The sequence below is a fragment of the Ceratotherium simum genome, chromosome 4 (genome assembly GCF_057802395.1).
Source record: "Ceratotherium simum simum isolate JZ-2026a chromosome 4, ASM5780239v1, whole genome shotgun sequence".
NCBI lineage: Eukaryota > Metazoa > Chordata > Mammalia > Perissodactyla > Rhinocerotidae > Ceratotherium > Ceratotherium simum.
Window position 1 is genome coordinate 74,141,992 of NC_141903.1, and position 22,463 is coordinate 74,164,454.

Below are 22,463 nucleotides of genomic sequence, written 5' to 3' on the forward strand. Positions count from 1 at the left end.
TTCAGCAGTTTTCATTTCTATTTTCTTGATGTAATATACTGAGAAAAACAAACCCAACCAACCAAAGGGAGTTGCTGACTGTTGCTGACCAGAAAAATAAAACAAATCCCTCCTAACGTTTTTCTGCTATCGTTGTGGATGGACGTGGAGGTAAGTTTTATTTCCTGATAGGTGGTACTGTAGGTAATTTGGTAATAGAGATCACTGAGGAATTCAAATGAAAATGTAAGACTCCAGGCCCAAATTAAAAGAGCTCCCCAGCACGACTGCAAAGTAGGAAAGCATTGTCATCTATATCCAGTGGTGCTTTCTTCTGGGCAGGGATGATGACCTTGTATGCTCTATCCTCATTCTCCTGTGCTAAGATTTGTTTCTGTTTCGCTTTATTTGACTTTTTTTCTTTCAGTCTGTTGCTCTAAGCTATCCTTCCTTCCTTTTCTATTTTTTTCCATAGCTTCTCTAAATTTTCCTTAGCATTTTTTTTTTCATCCTTTTAGCCATTTCTTATTCAGAGGATAAGGAATTCAACATTTTCTTTTTTCAAAACTGATCATAATTTTCATGGGAATTTAGAATGAATTGCATAATAGTCTCACCTTAGGGTGGTAGCATTTTAGTACAATTTCTCATCACCCGCTTCTAGGACTCTGCTTTTCCAATTACGATTAGCAATGATTGATGTTGATGTTCACTTTAGCTATTTCTTAATAGTTTTTGTGGAACTTCCCTGAACTCAAAGGAGCTGCAAATGTCTGAAGAATCATCATGAGGATGGTGTCATCCACCAGCATTTTAAATATTTTGAGAACTTGTCAAGATACATCCAACCTCTATGATCATTTATTTCCTTGGCCTAGTTTCTCTCGATTATTTGGATTGGAATTTACCTCCACAGAAATTATCACTTTTTATTTTAAACAACTCTACAGAAGTATAATTTATATACCATAAAATTCACCCATTTTAAGTGTATAATTCACTGATTTCTAGTAAATTTACAGGGTTGTACAATCATCACCTCAAAAAAGATCCCTCATGCCAATTACAGGCACTCCCTGTTCCCACCTCCAGCCCTTCGCAACCACTAGTCTGTTTTCTATCTCTAGTGATTTGCCTTTTCTGGAAATTTCACATAAATGGAATCATACAAATGTAGTCCTTGACATCTGACTTCTTTCATTTAGCATAATGACTCTGAGTCTGTGATGTAGAATGTGTCAGTAGTGTCTTCTTTTTATTGTTGGAGTATTCCATTGTATGGACATAGCACATTTTGATTATCCATTCACCAACTGATAAACAATTGGGTTGTTTCCATTTTGAGGGTATCATGAATAATGCTGCTCTAGCATTCGTGTACAAGTCTTTATGTAGGCGTATGTTTTCATTTCTCTTGGGTAGATAAGTAGGAGTGGAACTGTTGGTTCATATGTTAAGTTTATGTTTGTTTACTTTTTTAAGAAACGACCAAACTGTTTTCCAAAGTGATGGCACCATTTTACATCCTCACCAGCAATACATGAGAGTTCCAGTGTCTCTGTATCTTCACCATTTAGTACTTTCTGCCTTGATTATAGCCATTCTAGTGGGTGTGGAGCAGTATCTCATTGTGGTTTAATTTATATTTCTCTAGTGACTAATGATGATGAGCATCTTTTCATGTGCTTATTAGCCATTCATATGTTTTCTTTGGTGAAATGTCTATTCAAATCTTTTGCCCATTATTAATTGAGTTTTTTGTCTTTGTATTATTAAGTTTTAAGTGTTCTTTATATACTCTTGGATATAAGTCTTTTATCAGGTATATGATTTGCAATTATTTTCTCCAAGTACGTGGCCTGTCTTTTAATTTTCTTAATGGTGTCTTTGGAAGCTCAAAAGTTTTTAGCTTTAATGAAGTCTAATTTTTAAATACATATTTAGATCGTGCTTTTAGTATTGTATCTTTGAATTCTTTGCCTAGCCCACGGCCACAGATATTTTACCCTATGTTTTCCTCTAGAAGTTTTAGAATTTTAGCTCTGTGATCAATTTTGTATCAACTTTTGTATATGGTAATTTTATTACTTTTAAAGATAGATTCATTTATGCCATCCTGCTCATTCCCACAAGTACACCTGAAGATATCTCTGGGCAAGTTCTGAAGTCAAGTAGAATGGAGTAGTTTTTTGGTATATCTGACCTAATCTCAAACTGCATTATCTTTTGTTATCTATGATTTAAATTTACTTTTTTAAAATTTACTTTTTGAAATAGCTACCTATTAATAGTCCATATTTTTCTTTGAGAGGACATTAAATTCCAGAGAGCTCTAGAACCCTTCTGAAGATTGTGAATAATTTAAATGTTAAACAAGTAGTCTTTTAAGTGACTGTCCCAACAATGAATATCCAAGTAAACTGTCAACAAGAAACTGATGATCGTCGGGTCAGAGTTTAACAACAAAGTTAGCCCATCTGAACCTATGATTATGCCTCCTTAATGTCCTCTTTTGTTTAAACAGAATGCGATATTTAGTTATTCAGGAAAACTGATAATAATAACACTGATAGAAAAAGTCCAGAAAATCTTGATTAAAAAAAATACTCGAAGTCTAAGTGTTTGTTAAAAATCATACATCAGTACCGTGTGGCTCAACAAAGTGTGTCCACTCCCAACAGGTCATTTTTAGAAATGAGGTTTTATAGGCAATCAGATACAACAACAAAAAAGATAATGCATCTCCGCATCTCCATGTCAATGAAGTGAAGCTTTTCTGAAAATGAAACGGCCTTCTTTTAGAACTCTGGAATCCTAAACTACCAGACATTTCAGGAACTATTTTGGCTGAAAATGATATGAAAGATTTTTCTTTTCCATAATTTTTATTACAGTGGAAATGGTTTTTGTATTTCTAACAGTTTGACAAGAGCTAATTACAATGCGCTCATCTGTTTTGTGGACTAATTTGAGCCATCGGGCATCAACACCATAGACATGCAGCAGCATTGCAAATGATACGCATGCTTCCCTCGCTCCAAGAATTTGTACTTGCTATAAAAGAAAACAGATTTGGACAGCCCTGAAAAAGTTGGGTTTGGTTTGAAGAAAACATTTCAGAATTACATTAGAGCTGGCCTACAAGTGAACTAAAAATACCTGCTCATCTCAGTGGTCTTGGCCCAGGGCCTTTCCTTTTACTGTAAAAGTCAGGCTGTTTGAACAGTTGGAGTTCGGCTTGCTTGCTGTCTAAACTAGTGTTCTCTGATAACTTCTGTTACCATTGAAACACAAGCCCTGTTGCTTTTAAGAGAACGTTTAGAGGTGTGGAAAATAGCCAAGAGAAATGTATACTTAGTGTTCAAACCGCTAGGCTTCCCGCGCAGTAACTAGACCACTTAGATCTGTTAAGAAATGAGAGAAAGACACTCATCAGTAAACATTACACAGCAAGGGTAAAAGATGGAATGGAGTAAAGAAGGCTGTTAAAATCAGCCTAAGATGATTATTTGAATTGCAAAGAGAAATGTTCAGACATAGCAAGAGCTGCTAAACATAACTCTTGAAGTTTTTCCAGAACAGAGGGATTGGGGGGAATGAGACCAGTGAAGGAGAAAATTAGAAAATTACAAGACAGAATGGGAGATGAAGTTTCAGAAGCTGGTAAGATAGCTGGAATATATGATATTATTAGGTCTTAAATCTATTTAAGAGGGTGAAAATTTAAAAACACGCTTTCTGACTTTGGCTCTGTGATTTTAGGATTGAAATGAAGATTTTAAATCTGGGCAAAGAATAATCAACAGTAACTGCTAGGTTATATCATGAAGGATTAAAAAAAAAGATCAGAAATCAATAGCCCAGGGAAGATATTCATGATAAGTTGGAGTAAGATAAATCTGATATCATGATAAATCTGATTAAGATAATTTGAGTGGAAATGAATCAGAATGGTACCAAACATCCCCAAACTTGGCAGAGTACTACCCTGTGCACATTAGCTACTGTAGCAAAAAGCAGTCACAAAATTGATCATCTGCTTTTTTAAAGGCGTCCCTGTCCAGTGAGATAGAACAGTGAGTATAAAGACTACAGAACTAATTTTTAAAGTAACTTGTATCACAGACTTCACTAACATGTGTTTGGCTTGTTAGATAGCTGGGTATCCTATTTTCTGGCGCAGTATATAGAACAGAGGGAGTTTCCCCCCATGAGCGACGGAAGTGCCAGCTGTTGCCCTAAATATTGTACCTGTTCATGGTGGAGAGAGCTTTAAAGCCAGATTTCAAGCTTAGGGAAAATTTTACATTTTGTACTTCAGCAAACATTGGTATCAGATTTGTGTGTCTAGATACGGGATTTATATACACAAAGAGGGCAGTTGATCAAGAGCCTACTTCAAAAATAGTAATGGTAATGGATTCATTTCTTTAAAACTTTAAAAGATAACTATCTTTAATATGCTTTAACAAATATTTACAGCACTTCTAAAGCCCTAGAAAATATATAGAAGTGGTACATTTGTATGACAATATCCCTAAATAAAATATCACATTTAATCCAGCAATTTTGTTAAATAATAGTTTAAGATCTTAGAAGACAAGGAAGGGATATGAGAACATTATGTAATGACTTGAATACCATGAAAAAAGATGCCTTTTTCATTGGCACTGGAGGCATAAGTAAAAGAAAAACAAAAACAAATTAAGAACCACCATTAAATACCTTTTTTTTTTTACTTAGAAAATAATTAAAGAATGGAATGTTCTTTACCTACACTAGTGAGATAGTCATAGGCCCTTCCAGAACCAGTTGGATCCTGGACAAATGGGATAATAGAGAAAGACAAGCTTCAATGAGCTTAATAGCCTTACCTCATTTTTACCTGTTTCTTTGATGTAGTCCTTAAGTATTTCTTAGAGCCACTGTTACTTGATACCAGCAACCTCCTCGTGGACCAAATAATATCAAGTCCTCTTAATTGTCCATATTTGGTCATTTAAAACAATAAATATGTGTTGATCTGTAATCTGCAAGAATGACTTTGCTTGCAGCCTGGTTTTGAACGAGTGGAACTTCTGTGAATGATAAAGCTATTAAAATTAAAAACCTAACTGTGTTCAGTACCATGGTAGGCATTAAAAACTACTAAGTAAAGTACTAATTTCTAATGAAAGGGACCTCAGAGAATCAACATTCTCCAGGCATCTATCAGCATTTGTTACTTTCATTTTACATCCAAACTTTTGCTAACATTAAACTCACAACATTGCAGGGATTTCTTATCAGTTATTCATGTGTGCTCGATGTGACGCTCAAGTTGGACATACTCTGGGCTTTACATTTTTGGAGTTGTCAGTGTTCTCAAAGCAAAGCCAGAGCCTTTCATCTCTGACTTTGATAAAAATGACACGAAATATCAGTATAACTTGTAAGCTGAAAAAGAAAAAAAACATCTAAATAGATAACTTCCCCAGCCTTCTGGCTGGCAGGTTCTATTGATATAATATCTCCATCAAGGAAAGTAGTGTACATTATGCTATGATTAGTTGATAGCACCATCTTTGAGGTTGTTTTGGTCCATTTTGTTGTTGAGACTCTTCAGTACGTGTTTCCATGGGTCGTATGGAAGACATCTTCAAATGAGTCTTATCTGGTTGTCACAGTTTCTCCTTTAATAGACGGAGTCAAGCTATGCTTTCTGAAAAGGCATGGATGTACTAAGATTGTAGACTTTAAGTTTCAGAGAACAGCTTCAAAAACCCAGTGTACAATTTCACAAAGTAAAGAATCAGAACTCTCTGATGTGTATTTATAAGTAGTCTAAGTAAATGTGAAGGAACAATGATTTTTCGACACCATCAGTAAATAAATGAACTGTTTTGGTGGATGCATTTGATTCAAAGCTTTGCCAATAAATCAACCAATTTCTTGTTTGTTCCTGCTCCTAACCATATACCTCATCCTGTCACCGGAACAGAGATAGATGATTCTCTTGACATATTTTGCCTAATCAATTTAAGGGATCATTTGGTAGACAGTGCAGTTTGATTTTTATTCTCTAAACATATAAACCACACACATACACACACACACCCCCAAAACACAACAAAACAAAAGTCTTATCAGTTTGGTATATAGTGAAACTACTCAAAAAGAAAGCAGTGGAGGGAACCATCTCAGTTCTCATTCTAATTGGGATGGGGGAGAAGTCACTGGATATGAGCATGTGTACACGCATGGTAAGGCTCCCTGTATCATTGTGGCATGACCACAGGAAAGAGCAAAACAAGTTGGAGTGCTCCAGTGGGTCTAAGGTTGTCACCAATTCTCTGCAACTGTTTATTTCAGAAAATTGTCCAAACAAAGCAAAGTCTGTCTTCAAGAGAGCAACATGTCATACTTTAAATCACCTTGAAAAGGCTATCGTTATGCTAGGAACTGATCAATTTCACTTTGCCTGTCTTCTCTCCCCTACTGAATGGAGGTGGTACAAAAAGCTTTAGTGGAACCAACCAGAAATAAAGACCTTAGAACAGGTGGTGACACCATCTGGCTATTTAAGTCAAGGCAAAACCACCCCCTTCCCAGAATATGAAGTTCTGAAGACTTTGATGATGTGTGAAGCCTGACTTAATTCAAGGAAGAGTAAATTGGCAGAGAGGGCTCACCTCCAGTTCTTCTTTAGGCATATTTTTAAGAAATCATAAACATTAATAGATGGAGAGAAAGAATCTAGTGCAAATGCTTATAAGTGCAATTTTTTTTCTACTACTGCTTTACCCTAAATCTTTAAGTCATAGTTCATGCCATCATCTAGGAAATATACCTAGCCTTCTTCTGTATACATTTGTATATATACATTCCATTTCTTCTTTTCTAAATTAATTGTAGGATATTCTATTGTCTATGGGAGAAACTGGCAATGTTTCCCAAAGAGGAGTGCTGTTAGCATTTGGGACAGAAAATTTTTCGTTGGGCGGAACTGTTCCACATATTTCAGGGTGTTTTATACCCCTGGCCCCACCTATTAAATACCAGCAGCTTCCCTCACCCTCTCCAGCCATTGTGACAACTAAAAACATCCCCACATATTTCCAAATGCACCTTGGGGAGGGAAGTGGCAGCACAGCACCCAAAAGTTGAAAGTTGACTCTCTTCCCTACCTTCCCTCCTTTCTTTTCTTGTGCCAAAAAGGACTTAAGGAGGCAGTTGATGGGATTAATTTGCAAGCAATGTTTTCATTTGCTTCTTACTATATTCTTCAATCATGTTTTTAATTCAGGAATTTTATAACCTTAATGATGGATTTTTCAAAATAAAAGCCATATATTTTAGGTTGTACTTTACATTTCCTAGCTTTCTTCTTTAAGGCCAGTCATATTGGTAGAGCTGAATTAGTTTCCTTTAAGGATTAATTTCCATAACCAGTTTTTACATATTGCTAGGCACCTTGAAGTTTTCATTTTTTAAAAGCCTTGCCTAGTTCCTCAAAAGGCAAATACTATGTACTTATTATCTTTCTAATTGGAGGCCTCTCTCACATCAGAGATTATTCCCATACCAAAAGCTCTCTGTTAGGGTAAGCATATATGTACTTTTGATACATTTTCTCATTCTATTTTATCTGAAATAGATATCATTGAATGATGAAACAAACAAGAAAACATCAGAGGGTGAAGATTGGGTGAAAAATGGGTTAATACTATGAGGCCTGGGTATAAATGTGCTAAGTTTAAGAAAAAAAAATGAATTGAAATTAGGGAGGAAAAGGATTTTCTAAAAGGACCATGAAATAATTAATTGTTTTGTAAGAGATGGCCTTTCCATGTAGGCAGAGAATTTTTTCTTCACTTCTTTCTGAAGAGACATTCAAATAGAGAATCTCATCTCTTAATTAGAAAGAAAAATACTCATCAAACACATCTCATCACTGGAGAGCTAATGATCCACAGCTGTTAGTCTGAAAGGGCAGGCTTTTTTCCTGAACAGTAGGAAGTGTTAATCATTTTGGATGAGATTTCTTTTTAAAATATACTGTAGTTTGCAAAAGAATAGGATATTCAATATTCCAACTTAAATGATTTTTTTGAAGTATGCTCCCCCAGGGATACTGTCATGTGTCGCACTGAATGATCATTGAATGCAGGCATCTTCCACTGCACTTCAATGAGAGCATCAATTGATGGGATGATGTGAATGGCCCTGTCCTGCCTGGGACTCTTAAAATCCCAGGCTCAAAGAAATGAAAACCATGCACATCTTGCACCTCCTAGAAATGGTGTTGCTATAAAACCTTAATATTTTGAAACATTCGCTCTATTTTATGTAATTTGCCTGTTTAAATGAGTGAAAAGCTTTAGCCCACCTTCAGTTAGCTTCTGAGTAGAAAAGGTGTTTCTGTTTGTTTAATCTTCATGTGAAAAAGTAAGTCTTTTTTTGTCTGTAAAAATGTAATTGGCTCATTCATTTTCCAGTCTTTGCCTTTACAGCCACCTTCCTAACCTCTTCTAAACATTTTGGACAGAAGAAAACCCCATTTAATAGCAACCTTGTGAATAGCCAACTTTGATTATTCAGAGCCATGCAAGATACTGAGAAAAAGGAAGAATGAAATTGGCTCCACAAACCTCATTTCGACCATTAGTTTTTGACCTCTGCCATACCAAACGTTTACCAGAACACCTAAGAAGTGGTATTCCATTTCTTTTCCCTGATGCAAAAGTAGTTATCCCAGAGCAAGGGAAAGGAGACAAAATAGAGATATAGAAATCTACACACTGATTAATCAGTCCCTATATAATTGATACCTTCAGAGCATCGACATTCACTATAAAATCCTTCACCTTAGAGGCAGTGGGGCATTGTGAGAAAAGCACACTGGACTAGGAATCAGAAGAGCTGGCTCTGCCACTCAGTAGAGGGTGTCCTTAGTCACGTCTCCAACTCCTGAGCCTCGGTTTCCTGGTTTGTAAAATGAAGATTACAGTCTCTGCCTTCCCAGCCTGCCTCTCAGGATTTTTTTCCTAAAGTTCCTTCTATGCAATGTGATATAAGATACTTGTTAGGACAAATTGTATTTACCTTTCAGTGAATTATAGATTTTCAAAAGAGCCATTCTGGACACTTATGATTAAAATTTATATTGCTTTTAAAGCCTGGCCCAAATAGATACTGAAGGATTTCATTTTATGATGTTGATGCTAATATCATAAGCAAGATAACATTGATTTAGATAACAAGTATTTGGATTTAAAAGTGAAAAATTATCGACAGGAATTGACATTCATAAAACTGCTAGTTCAGAACAAGATTCTTTTATATCTAGGGGAACGAAGTTGTTAAAAATTAACATTTAAAAACCTAATTGTTTCAACTCCAGAGTTCACAAAATCTACAATGTATGCTAGTGCCATTAACTAGCAATAATGAGTTTCTGTAAAGATCTGGATTTTTTTTGTTTCAATTATTAGTAAAAATTTTAACCACAACTCCTCTGTTTAACACTTCTAACTTCCTTCCAATAAGCCCCTTCTTTCCCTATCATACACAGATCCCTCTAAGAAACACCACCCATCTTCAACAACTGCTCAAAGAGCAATTATCATATTGATTTATCTTGGAGTATTAGTTTATAAAGTCTCTGTTATTCTTCAGACACAATTTCAAATATGAAAACCCTTAAATTGATAGTACTTGCATTTATATAGTACTTTGTGATGAAGCATTTTCACATATATTACATCACTTGTTTCCCACAGCCAACTTGTGAAATAGGCAGATATTACCATCCCCATTTTATAGGTAATAGACTAAAATAAAAGAGAATACCTGACTTGTTGAAGGTCCTATGATGATCAAATAGGAAAAATGGAATTAAAACTACTTCTAGGGGCTTCTGGTCCAGACCATATTTTACCATCCCACATTGACTCCTTGGAGAGAGAATATATATGTATCAGTTAGCTTTTGCTGTATAACAAACCACTCATTTGTAGCTTAAAGCAGCTACCATTTATTTAGTGATGATTCAGTGGGTCAGCAATTTGGACCAGGCTCAGCTGGGTATTTCTTCTGTTCTCAGCTGGGCGCACTTAGCATCTCTAGTCAGTTAGGCAGCTTTGTTTCTGGATGCTGTCTGGCTTTCAGCAGGAGTGGTAGAGGCAACAGTGCCACATGTCTCTTATCATCCAGCAGACTAGCCTGGGCTTGCTGACATGGTAGCTCAGGGTTCTAAGAGTGCAGAGTGCAAGCCCCAAGGAGCAAGTGCTTTTTAAGCCTCTGTGTTCATCATATTTGCTACTCTTCCCTTGGCCAAAGCAAGTCATATGCCCAATCTCAGTGTCATTGTGGGAGGGTATTACAAAAGGCATGGATACATGGAGACATGAACAAATTGGGGTCATTACTGTGTGCAATCACCACAATCTAAATATAAAAATACTGAAAATGGCACTCATCGCATCATCTCTTCCTACTGTAGTTTGACATGGCTTCTATAACATACCTGTTATGCTTGAAACAATCATTACCTATGAATTCTAGAGTGGTATAGGAAAAGTGATAAGCTGCAAGAAGGGCCAAAAAAATTATATGTAGTATGAGCCAATATATTCCTGCGTCTAATAATACCTAATACTTATTGAGCATCTTACAGGTGCCAGGCACTAGGCTAATTCCATTGCAAATTTGCAAAGTAAATCGTATAATTTCCACTTTTTAGGTGATAAAACTAACAATAATCCAGTAACTTGCCTAAGGTCACACAGCTAGTGACTACAGACTGTTTGTCTTTCTGTGTTTGACTGATTTCACTTAGCATAACGCCCCCAAGGTCCATCCATGTTGTTGCAAATGTCAAGATTCCATTCTTATTTTTGGCTGAATAGTATTCCATTATATATATACCAGATCTTCTTTATCCATTCTTCTGTAGATGGACGCTTAGGTTGTTTCCATATCTTGACTATTGTAAATAATTCTGCAGTGAACATAGGGGTGCATATATCTTTTCAAATTAGTGTTTTCATTTTCTTTGGATAAATACCCAGAAGCGGAATTGCTGGATGATATGGTCATTCTAGTTTCAATTTTTTGAGGAACCTTCATGCTGTTTTCCGTAGTGACTGCAGCAATTTACAGTCCTGCCAACAGTGCACAAGAGTTCCCTTTTCTCCACGTCCTTACCAATACTTGTTATTTCTTGTCTTTTTGATAATAGTCATTCTAACAGGTGTGAGGTAATGTCTCATTACGGTTTTGATTTGCATTTCCCTGATGATTAGTGATGTTGAGCATCTTTCCTTGTGCCTGTTGGGAAAACATTTATTCAGATACTCTGCCCATTTTTTAATCAGATTCTTTATTTTTTGGCTATTGAGTTGTATCAGTTCTTTATTTATTTTGGATGTTAACCTCTTATCAGATATATGATTTGCAAATATTTTCTCCCATTCAGTAGGTAGCCTTTTCATTCTGTTGATGATTTCCTTTGCTGTGCAGAAGATTTTTAGTTTGATGTAGTCCCTCTTGTTTATTTTTGCTTATTGCCTTTGCTTTTGGAGTCAGATCCAAAAACTCATAGCCAAGACTGATGTCAAGGAGCTTACCGCCTATGTTTTCTTCTAGGAATTTTATGGTTTCAGGTCTTATATTCAAGTCTTTAATCCATTTTGAATTAAGTTTTGTGTATGATATAAGATAGTAGTCTAGTTTCATTCTTTTGCAACTGACTGTCCAGTTTTCCCAGCACCATTTATTGAAGAAACTGGCCTTTCCCACAAGGAAAGAAAATTACAGGCCAATATCCCTGATGAGCATAGATGCAAAAATCCTCCACAAAATATTAGCAAACTCAACTCAACAATACATTAAAAGTTATCATACACCATGGTCAAGTGAGATTTCTTCCAGGGATTCAAGGATGGTTCAACATCTGCAAATCAATCAATATGATACACCACACTAACAAAATGAAGAATAAAAATCATATGATCATCTCAATATATGCAGAAAAATCATTTGACAAAATTCAACATCCATTTATGATAAAAACTCTCAACAAAGTGGGTATAGAGGGAACATACCTCAACCTAATAGAGGCCATATATGACAAGACTACAGCTAACAACATACTCAAAGGTGAAAAGCTGAAAGCTTTTCCTCTAAGATCAGGAACAGGACAAGGATGCCCACTCTCACCACTTTTGTTCAACATAGTATTGGAAGTCCTAGCCAGAGCAATTAGTCAAGAAAAAAAAAAAGGCATTCAAATTGGAAAAGAAGACGTAAAACTGTCACTATTTGTGGATGACAAGATTTTAAATATGGAAAACCCTAAAGACTCCACCAAAAAACTGTGAGAACTAATAAACAAATTCAGTAAAGTTGCAGTATACAAAAATCTATTGCGTGTCTATACACTAACAATGTACTATCAGAAATTAAGAAAATCCCATTTACAATTGCATCAAAAAGAATAAAATAATTAGGAATAAACTTAACCAAGGAGGTGAAAGACCTATACACAAAACTATAGGACATTGATGAAAGAAATTGAAGAAGACACAAAGAAATGGAAAGATATTTCATGCTAATGGATTGGAAGAATTAATATTGTTAAAATGTCCACACTACCTAAAGTAATCTACAGATTCAATGCAATTCCTAACAAAATTCTGACGGCATTTTTCACAGAAGTAGAAAAAACAATCCTAAAATTTGTATAGAACCACAAAAGATCCCAAGCAGCCAAAACATTCTTGAGAAAGAAAAGCAAAGATGTACGCATCATGCTCCCTGATTTCAAACTATACTACAAAGCTATAGTAATCAAAACAGTATGGTATTGGCATAAAATGAGACACATAGATCAATGGAACAGAATAGAGATCCCAGAAATAAACCCACTCATTAATATAGTTAATTAATTTACAACAAAGGAGGCAAGCATATACAATGCTCTTTCTTTTTTGACCTTTTGAAGTCTTCAGTTAGACGAGACCTTGTCACTGGTCCTTTAAGTAAGCTAATAATGTAAACTAATGATGTTGAACCTAGAGAAGAAAAAGGCATGATAGATGTCCCTTGATTACTTGCAGGATTATCATCTAGAAAGATTATTCTAGGCAACACCTGGCCTACAACCAACACCAATAAATGGACATTACAAGGAAGTTTATTCTGGGAACACCAGGACCCTACCTATGAGTGAATGGATATTGCAAGGAAGAATATATTTGCTAAATAGGTTAAAAATTATTACAACTGGTGATATTTGGCAATGGAATAATGCTGAGGCCAGAAAACACTGAGTCAAGTGAATGTCTTCGGAAATGGTAACCATATAGGAAGGCCTAAGAGGAAAGATTGGTCAGACCATAATACACAAGACAGTTCATGACTGCACAGCCAGGATGGAAAGAGAGTGTTTCTAGAAGTACTAAGGTACTTCTGCCTTATGTGACTCAGGGAGAAATTTGTTAGTGGTATCCTGGGTTGTAATTCTGAATATATTTTCCTGAAGTCAATTGGTCTTATATAGTGGTTCTATAGTACTTTTACTAATACAGACAGTTAATTAGACTTATGTTAAATGACTTGGGAAACCAGTATCCATTTATTCATTAACTCAGCAAATATATATTTATTGAGCACCTACTATGCCCCAAGCACTCTTCTAGGCCCTGAGGATAGAGCAGTGAACAAAAAGAAAAAGTTGCTAGCGGCTGGCCCTGTGGCGTAGTGCTTACGTGCACGCGCTCTGCTGTGGCGGCCCTGGGTTCGGATCCTGGGTGCACACCGACGCACTGCTTGTCACACCATGCTGTGGCGGTGTCCCATATAAAGTGGACGAAGAAGGGCAGGATATTAGCCCAGGGCCAGTCTTCCTCAGCAAAAAGAGAGGAGGATTGGTATGGATGTTAGCTCAGAGCTGATCTTCCTCACAAAAAAAAAAAAAAGGAAAAGTTTCTACCCTTAAAGAGCTTACATTCTACTGACTGCAAAAATTTTATAAATAAACGTGTAAATAATAAAATTAATTATTAATTTAATAAATATTAATTTAAATATTATAGTGATCATTTTAATTATTAAATTATTCAAATAATTAGTAAAAATAATATAGACAATGTAGCCAAAAATAATTGACATAAAAGCTAAAAATAATTTTCCCTTTTACATGTATTGATGCTGTCAAATTTGCCTTAATTTGCTTCCTGAATAGAAAGCTATCTTTTTAAAATACATTTTCATAGAATAATCGTAACCATCAATTATAATTTGTATCATTTTATATGTATTGTATAAATTTCAAAAATTAAATGGAAATATGTTCCTTTTCTGGAAATCTTTCTGCTTTTCTGGTGAAAGAAATGGTATGGCTCCTGTATGATGCATTGACATATTTGAGATTTTTCTTATTCAGGAACTTGAATCTAGAGGTACCATGTAATTCTGTCCAAAATTCATTTCTTGGGTCACTGAACTGTTATTTACACTTTTTGGTGTCCATCTGGGTTATGAATATCAAAGAAGCCAGTAAAATATACAATTTTTAAAATTTCATGTCACCTTAAAAGAAAAAACCTGATGATACAGTAATGTCATGAAGTCATTTTAAATATTAGGGAAGGGATGTTAGAGGTGATGAGGTCTATAGACCCGTGTTTAGAAATGAAAACACTGAGGCAGAGTGACTTTCTAAGGCCCGGAACCTGTCTTCTGGACTCAGGCCAGGGGTCTCTCCACCACTCGACACAGTTTCGTTTCTCTGCCATTTGAAGAGGTTGTAGGGTTGGGTGAGGTTTATTAAGGAGGCTGCAAACGGCCTGTGCTGCTGTGCCTGACTCTTCTGATCTATCAAATGCAAGATGTCTGTTACCAGCTGGCTCAAATTCCCAATTATACCATGGTTTAGCTAAATGTTAGCAAGCAGAGGACTTTCTAGTTTTCAGTGTTAGAATATGTATTGCCTGCGGACCTTAGTCAGTAATTAGTTAACTTTCTGAGTTTTGTAAGATATTGATAACATTTACACCATAATTTTTTTTTTTGAGCACTTACTGGGTACCAAGCAGTGTGTTAAATCTTTAATACGTTTCAACTGCTTAATTCTCACAACCTCTCAGGTGGATACTCTTATCATCCCCATTTTACAGAGCAACAAACTGAAGGGAAGATACGTAGGGTGTGTCAAAAGGTGATAGGGCTATAGTTAGCATCAGAAGTGGAACCCGGCTCTTAACTACCATCTGACTTATCCCCTTAATTTGGCATCAGGAGCCACAGACCCAGAGAATTTAGATGATCTGTCCAAGATTATAAATCTGGTGTGGGGCGAGGGCTAGTCACACTTTACATCCAATGCTGATTATTTTACAATGCAGATGTTCTTAGAATGGCTCCTTCTGCCAGCTTAGGTGAGTTCTTAATCTAACATTCGTCTTATAATAAAAAAATCATTTACATACTTAGAGAAGTAGGTAGTTTTAAAAGATAATAGAAATAGACAGTTTAAAATTTCCTTTGACAAAGTTATTCTATTTTTTTAATAGCTGTTTGATTTCTATGGTAATGCTGAGTGTTAAGCCAACCTTTTTTTATACTTGTTGGTAGCAGTGCCTTTATTCATAATGTGAAATCTTTGGGGCTCTCTGGTGTAGACGTGGTATTTTCATCTGCCTATTATGCTTGTTATATTGTGTTATCCAAGTGAGATTTGAAAAAAAAAGTCCCTGATATTAAATAGTGACTCATTCTTTATCATTAAGGCAGATAGACTGGCTATTTCTGACAATGTAGTGAAGCTCATTTTGCTGCCTTCTTTTTTTTTTTTTTACTTTATTTTGTCCAACCTAACAATAATTTCACTGGAGGAGAAAAATTAAAATTGCCTCATTGACAATGTAATGGTATCAGTTTTTCCTTCATAGAAATTAAACAAAGAAAAAATCTTAACAGTGACTTTCCAGGGGTCAGTTGTGCTTTTAGAACAATGCCTAATAAGTTCTCAAAGCTTGGTTTTCTGGAGAAATCTTTCCGTTCTGAAACACTTAGTTTTGCGTTTTGTGAAGAGAAGTATGAATAAGAGAGTCCGTTTAACAAAATTCAGAGGTGACTCATCTTTGTTTCTCTCCTCTCTCTCCAGCTCTTTCTCTTTGTTGTCTGGAACTTCGAGCTCTACATGGTACCGCTGGCTTTGTTGTTACTGTTGACATGGAACTACTTCTTGATGATATCGGGGAAAGATAACAGGCAACATGATACAGTAAGTTTGTACTCTCTTTTTTGTATGTGTTTTTGTTCTTATTCTGAGTCCGCCTGACACAACATTGAATCTGGTTTTACAAACCAGAAATTCTGTCTATAAATACTCAAGTTTGGAGGAAAGTTTTATCACTTCAAAACTAACAACTCTTTGGTTCTCATACAATAGAAAAGTATTCACCTATTTCTAATGTTACTCCTCCTGGTAGGAACTAACGTCAGGAGCACACCAAAGAATGAGCTATGATTTTTAATTATAGATGAGTTGTTCCAAATGATTATTTTTTATCCTCCTTATTTGTTTTTATGTCTTTATGAATTCTGAATTAAGACATAATATCACAAAATTATTCACGATCAGACCAAACAAATGTATTTTATTTAAGACACTTCTCTGTGGTCTGTCATTGGAAGGAAGGATTGATGGTTGTTGGCCTGGAAAGGTGCATCAAGTACCTTAATTCGATGAATACTCAGCGAACAACAGCAAATATCCTCTTCTGTGTCCGGGGTGTATTAGGATACCGGCTCCAGGATGAAGAGCTTTCATTTAACCTAGCGAAAGTTATACTAAACACGCTTGTCCTCTCCGGCATTTTTGAAAGTTTTTAGAATGTGTGAGACAACCTTCTCTCTCTCGAAGAGTTTTAGACTGAAAAGCAGAAGCTAGCCACATTCTAATCACATTTGTTTGTCGTTCTCCTGCCAACCTTCATTTTCCTTAGATTATCTGTCACTACACCCTAGCAAACACACAACTTCAAAAAGCTTTCTCATATATAAATAAACGGGAGAGGGGTGTCTTCTTCAAATAGGACATTTGCAATTTGTTAACTCTATAGACAGCTGTTGGGAAGAATTTAAAGGTTTGTCAAACATGAGAATCTATTTGGTAGCTGTATGTCTTCATCAGATTACATAGATTTTGAAAAATTTGCCGTTAAGAGTCTCCATTTGACTTCTAGTCAGGACTTTTTGCCAACTATTATGACCATAATGATACAGGAAACAGAGTTATTTGATCATCAGTTTAATAACATTATATAGTACTGTATTATAATAGTTATCATAATGGTTGCACAGACATACTTGTGACATAAAAGAATTTCCCTTTTAAATAACTCAAGCAAAATACACTTCAAATGGTAACACAAGCAAAATATACTTCTTCAAAACAATTTTCCTTATTATCAAAATAAAACAAAAATCCTGATGAACCACCACCAAGTACGTGGCAAAGTTGCCAACAAGACACCATGTGTATTTTCCTATATTATTTGTACAGAGTTGTCTCTCTCACTAGATTATAAATTTGCGGGAGGGGACTCTGTTCATCTTTGTATTTGCCACTGTCTCTAGCATGTGTTTTGCAAATTAGAGGTGTTTGAAACATTTTTTGTAAAGTTTATCAAACCAAACATGAGATAGCTAATAGCGATTTTAATGGTTAGGCAGCATCAACAGACAAGAAGTGATTATTATTATTGGCAAGGATTTTATGGATGTATATTTGAATTGCACACTGAGAGACAAGCCCCAAATGCCATAAGCATTGATGTCATGGGGACTAATAGGTACTTTTGTCAATTAATCCAGGATGTTTTCTTTAAGAAAATAGGACTCTCTCAGACAACTGCCCTTTTGTCCCATTTATTTCAGGGAGATTGTCGAGAGAGGAGAATATCTCCTTTTCATTCAGTTGCCTTGAGACAAATTTGCAAATAAGATTCTTTGCAAATAGGAAAAAGTGGTAATTTAGTTTCAGCTTCTTAATCCTATGAGGGGGCTTATCTTCAATATTTAGTCATTAGTTTGAGTATTCTTAGTGAAAAATTCTGAAACTATAGACTTTGCTTGTTATCTTCTCCAGAATATACTTGCATTGGCTGGAACAGTCCACTTTTCAAGGGGAAATATTAATATATAATGTATCCCCTGGTACTTAAAATTCTCTAAGAATTTTTATAAGCCTACTGAAAAGTTACATATTATGTAGATTTTTCTACTGCCCCTTTTCCCCCCAAAATATAACTCCAAAGTAGTATTTATCAAATCTTTCCTTTTAGGCACATCTCTAACAGACTCCCCCTTTTAGCCATGGACTACATTTTATTCCCCAGCACAGCCCACTGTGAAGCATTCTATAGTCTAACTTTCATGGAATGCCAACTACACTCCATAACTCCCAGTAATTGCCTTTTATTTGCCCAAAACACACATATCCACATATTCTGTTCTTTCTAGTCACCAGAGCAGCAATCACAGCGTTTCATTCAGCTTCTTATTCACTGGCTCAGTTGAGACCTTACGTAACTCTTAAATCCAATTTGTCTAATTATGTGTTTTCTGCCATATCCAGCTGTGCATTTGAACTGGTTGCTCCTTTTGAAAAGAAACTTGGATTATACTTTGCTGGTTACAGATTATATATATACACACACATATATATGTATACATATATATTCACACATACACACACACATGTAAGTTAAGGGCAAGTGTTTGCAGGGGTTTCCATGCTCCATCTAAGTGACTCCACTGTATAGTGCATAGCACTGGAAGAATGGTATTTTGCCCAAAGTCCTTAGTGGTATCCCCAAAAACAATGCAGAATCTTTTAGCATGTGTGACAACTTTAGGGAATCTCTGAAGTGCATTAATCACACCATTGGCTGATTCCAAACCAGGAAACTTTCTACTTTAGGAAAGAGAGAGAGAGAGAATTTTCTGTCACACACACAAAAAATCATCTGTACATTCAGCTGAGAAAATTCAATTAGGATGAAAATTATCAAAGAAAAACAAATATAAATGACCTTCAGGTTTGTATAGCAAAGAGAGAAAAGAAAATAATATTTCCATGACATAAAAAGTTGGAAGAGAAAAGAAAATAAACACTGTGAAATATGAAAAGTGCTAGATGGGTAAAAATTCTGTCTTCAACAAGTTGGTTGATAGTGAGAGTAATACTAAAACAGGAAAGAATGTCTTTGTATGTTTATTGTTTATTAAGGAGACCATTTCCTTTCTTGGAGACTTAAGACCACAGGAGCTGAAATCCTCTATCTTTTCCCCACCATGGTGCCTGTTCTAGTTTAATGAGAGAAATGAGATGTAATCCATGCCCAGTAAATTTTGCTGCATATAATGAGCTGAACCCATTGAGGACAGGATAAGGAAACAGCCATTCCTGAGGCTAATGCTCTAGACTCAGAGGTACACAAGAGAAAGAGGCGTGGTTAGAAATGGTATTTCACCTCTGCCGTTTCTCAGTTGGACTTGTTAAAAATAAGCACTACTAGATCTGAATCTACCGATACTCAGACCATGACATGAAAATTTCTAGCATGAGAATTGCTAGGCTTTTCCAGAGAAAACTGTTTAATACATACTTCATTCAGAAATGTCTCTGGCATGAAGGTGATATAAAGATAGGAATGTCATACTCCTCTTGATTTGAGCTGTCACTCCAAAACCTGGGGAAAGTTCTTCCCTGCACTGCCTGTTAGGCTTGTACCAACTATCCACATTACGGTTACTGTGGACTGAAATTTTGTGAGTTGAAGAGTTGATGCCAGGAAGTGGCCTTTCCTTTGAGTTTAAAAACTACTGAATCTTCATCACACCCTGGACACTGTATTAAGCTCTCTCTTTCATCATGTCGTTTAGTCCTCCTCCAGGAGAGAGCAGCTGATCGTGTCAGCCCAGCCAATGGGTTGGGTCCTCCTAAGTCAGGCGACCCCCCTGGTCTCTTCCTCTGTGGTAAGCAAAGAACATACTCATGTGGAACAAGCATGGCTACAAGAGCCCTTCCTTGAGAGAAGGGAATCAAGTCTCAGAGAATGAAAGCAATGGGTTGGCCAAGCAAACCATGGGGCTGTTGTGCTCCCTATGAGACCGGTATCATTATTACTACTACTTTACATACCAGAAACAGGGCAGAGAGGTTAAATAGCTTACCCAGAGGCACACAGTTAGAAAATGGCAGAGCGAGTATTAGACCCTGTCAATCTGTCTGAAGTTTGTACGCCTTATCCCCAGTCAGTCACATTGCCTCTTAGGGAAGTATTTTGGTACATCCCAGGTTTCCCTGGGCACCTTTAGAGCAAGTTTCTCCCTCGAATTTCAGAAAAGCCAGTAGCACTAACTCTACCTTTCAGTGAACCAATTGATGGAAAAGCCTCACTTTCCCCACTCCACCTCCCACATCCTCCTTACCTCTCATTCAAGGAAATGGAGCAGATATTTATTAAGCAACTTCTATGTATCAGATATCCTGCAAGGCTTTTAGAGACATCATCTCTTTTAATTCTTTACAATAACTATATCAAGTAAATTATTCTAAATGGTTTTATTCTCATTTTACAAATAAAGAAATTCAAAATCAAAGAGGATAAATAATGAACTCCATAGAGTAAGTGGGATGTGAACCCAGCTCTGCCTTGTTCTGAAGCCGCAGGCTATTTCCATGGTACACACTTGGGCTTGCCTTTCCAAGGGATTGCTTTCTGAGTGTTCAGGGCCTTGCATGGAATCCCAGGTATCTCCAAATTCCTTCTTACTAGGTACCTGGTGACCTCTCAAGAACTGGTGCTGGTCACTGGTCTGATCCCAGGTGACCCCATTAACTTTAAAACCATTCATGACCTGCAGGACTACCTTCCATCCACCCAGGTGAGCATGGGAGGAGTAAATCAAAGCTGAGAATCCTTCACATTAGTGAGGAAAGTCTTTCAATATCTTTGACGTGCAAAAATTCAAGCAGTGTTTTTTAATTACGCTTTAAAAGAACACTTATTTTTACTGTCATGATATTCCTCCCACACAACAATCTCAGTTGCCTAATCAACGGAGGCATTAAAAGACTGAAGAGTAGGGATCAATGAAATCATTCTCTGACTCATGATGTGACTGTGACACACACTGAGCCCAAGTCAGCTTGCTAAAATACTTTAGTAAATACTGAAATGTTTGTTAGCTCCCTCAAATGGCAAAGCCCTCAATGCTTCTTTTCCCCTTTAAAACAGTACTGAATATTGTTTCTTGTTGGGTCTGTTCCAGTTAGGCCCAGAGCACTTATATCTAGAAATAAAACCTGTAAACAGAGATTTTTCTTTGCTGCCATAAATGCTCTTGATTGAAAAATTTGGGATGGTACACCAAATACAAGCCACCAAAGAAATATCTGATTGACCTGAATAAATCAATCACATGTATTATTTTCTCAGCCAGTGCTCTCAGTTCCAAAGAAGTCCATGGTGGAATATTTAAATAAGTGGACTACTGAACAAGTGAAATATTCCTAACAGGAGCTAAAGAGACTGGCCACAGCTGAGCTGAGAGGGGAGGACTCCATATGCAAAGCACTTTAGATGTACAGTCAGACCCTCTGTACTTTCATAAGGGCTTTATCATTCACGGAAAGTAGCATAGACCACAGCCTCCTGTGTTTGCATCTCAGTACCAAAAAAGACCACATACTTGCTCTTAGCAGAAGCAGCACTGAGTCATACAGCCTGTAAACACATCTAAAAATGGATGATCACTCTTTTCTTTTTCCTGCTTATTTCAACAGCAATTTTCTCAATTTTTTCAGAAGGTCACCAGCTTGCAAAAATGTGAAGAGGACCATGAAAAGAACCAGACCTTTTAGTTTTCCAACACAATCACTAGCATAGAGAAGTAGAAACCCACAGCCAATCACATGTCAGTAGAAAAGTTCATCCCCTGTGACTTCCCTCAAAGCTGTACAGATAATCACTCACTGTACAGATTGGTATCCCCACACATCGACGGCTGTCACCTCATCAGGCTCTGGACATGCACCAACATGATTTCCACATTTCTTCCACTCTTCTCAAATGCTGCCCCCTCCCACCCCCACATTCTACCATTCCATCCCCACCCCCCTCCAGTAGATGCCCAGGCCTTCTACCAGATTTCCCTCCAACTCCAACCCCTGAAGCCTTCTGAATTTGTCCCCAATTTAGGGTTGCCAGATATAGCGAATAAAAATACTGATGCCCAATTAAATTGGAATTTCAGATAAACAACAGGAGATATTTATACTAAAATAATCTTCATTATTTATCTGAAATTCCAATTTAACTGGATGTCCTGTATTTTTCTGGCAACTTTACCCCAAATCGCACCTGGTATTCTTACCTCAAGACCTGTAGGACAGTCATAGTTCTGAAATAACGTTCCCATTGTCC

At 36.5% G+C, this 22,463-nt stretch overlaps 1 protein-coding gene across 11 annotated transcripts in view; it reads left to right on the plus strand.

The window, feature by feature from the left end:
* The window catches only part of MCTP1 (multiple C2 and transmembrane domain containing 1), a 507,353-nt gene that overhangs the window by 397,678 nt on the left and 87,212 nt on the right, over positions 1-22,463 (plus strand). For all 11 annotated transcript variants that reach the window (XM_087430024.1, XM_087430027.1, XM_087430026.1 and 8 more), the window contains one exon: positions 16,130-16,249. In XM_087430024.1, the coding sequence (XP_087286150.1) occupies positions 16,130-16,249 (120 nt within the window). The remainder of the gene's footprint in view (positions 1-16,129; positions 16,250-22,463) is intronic.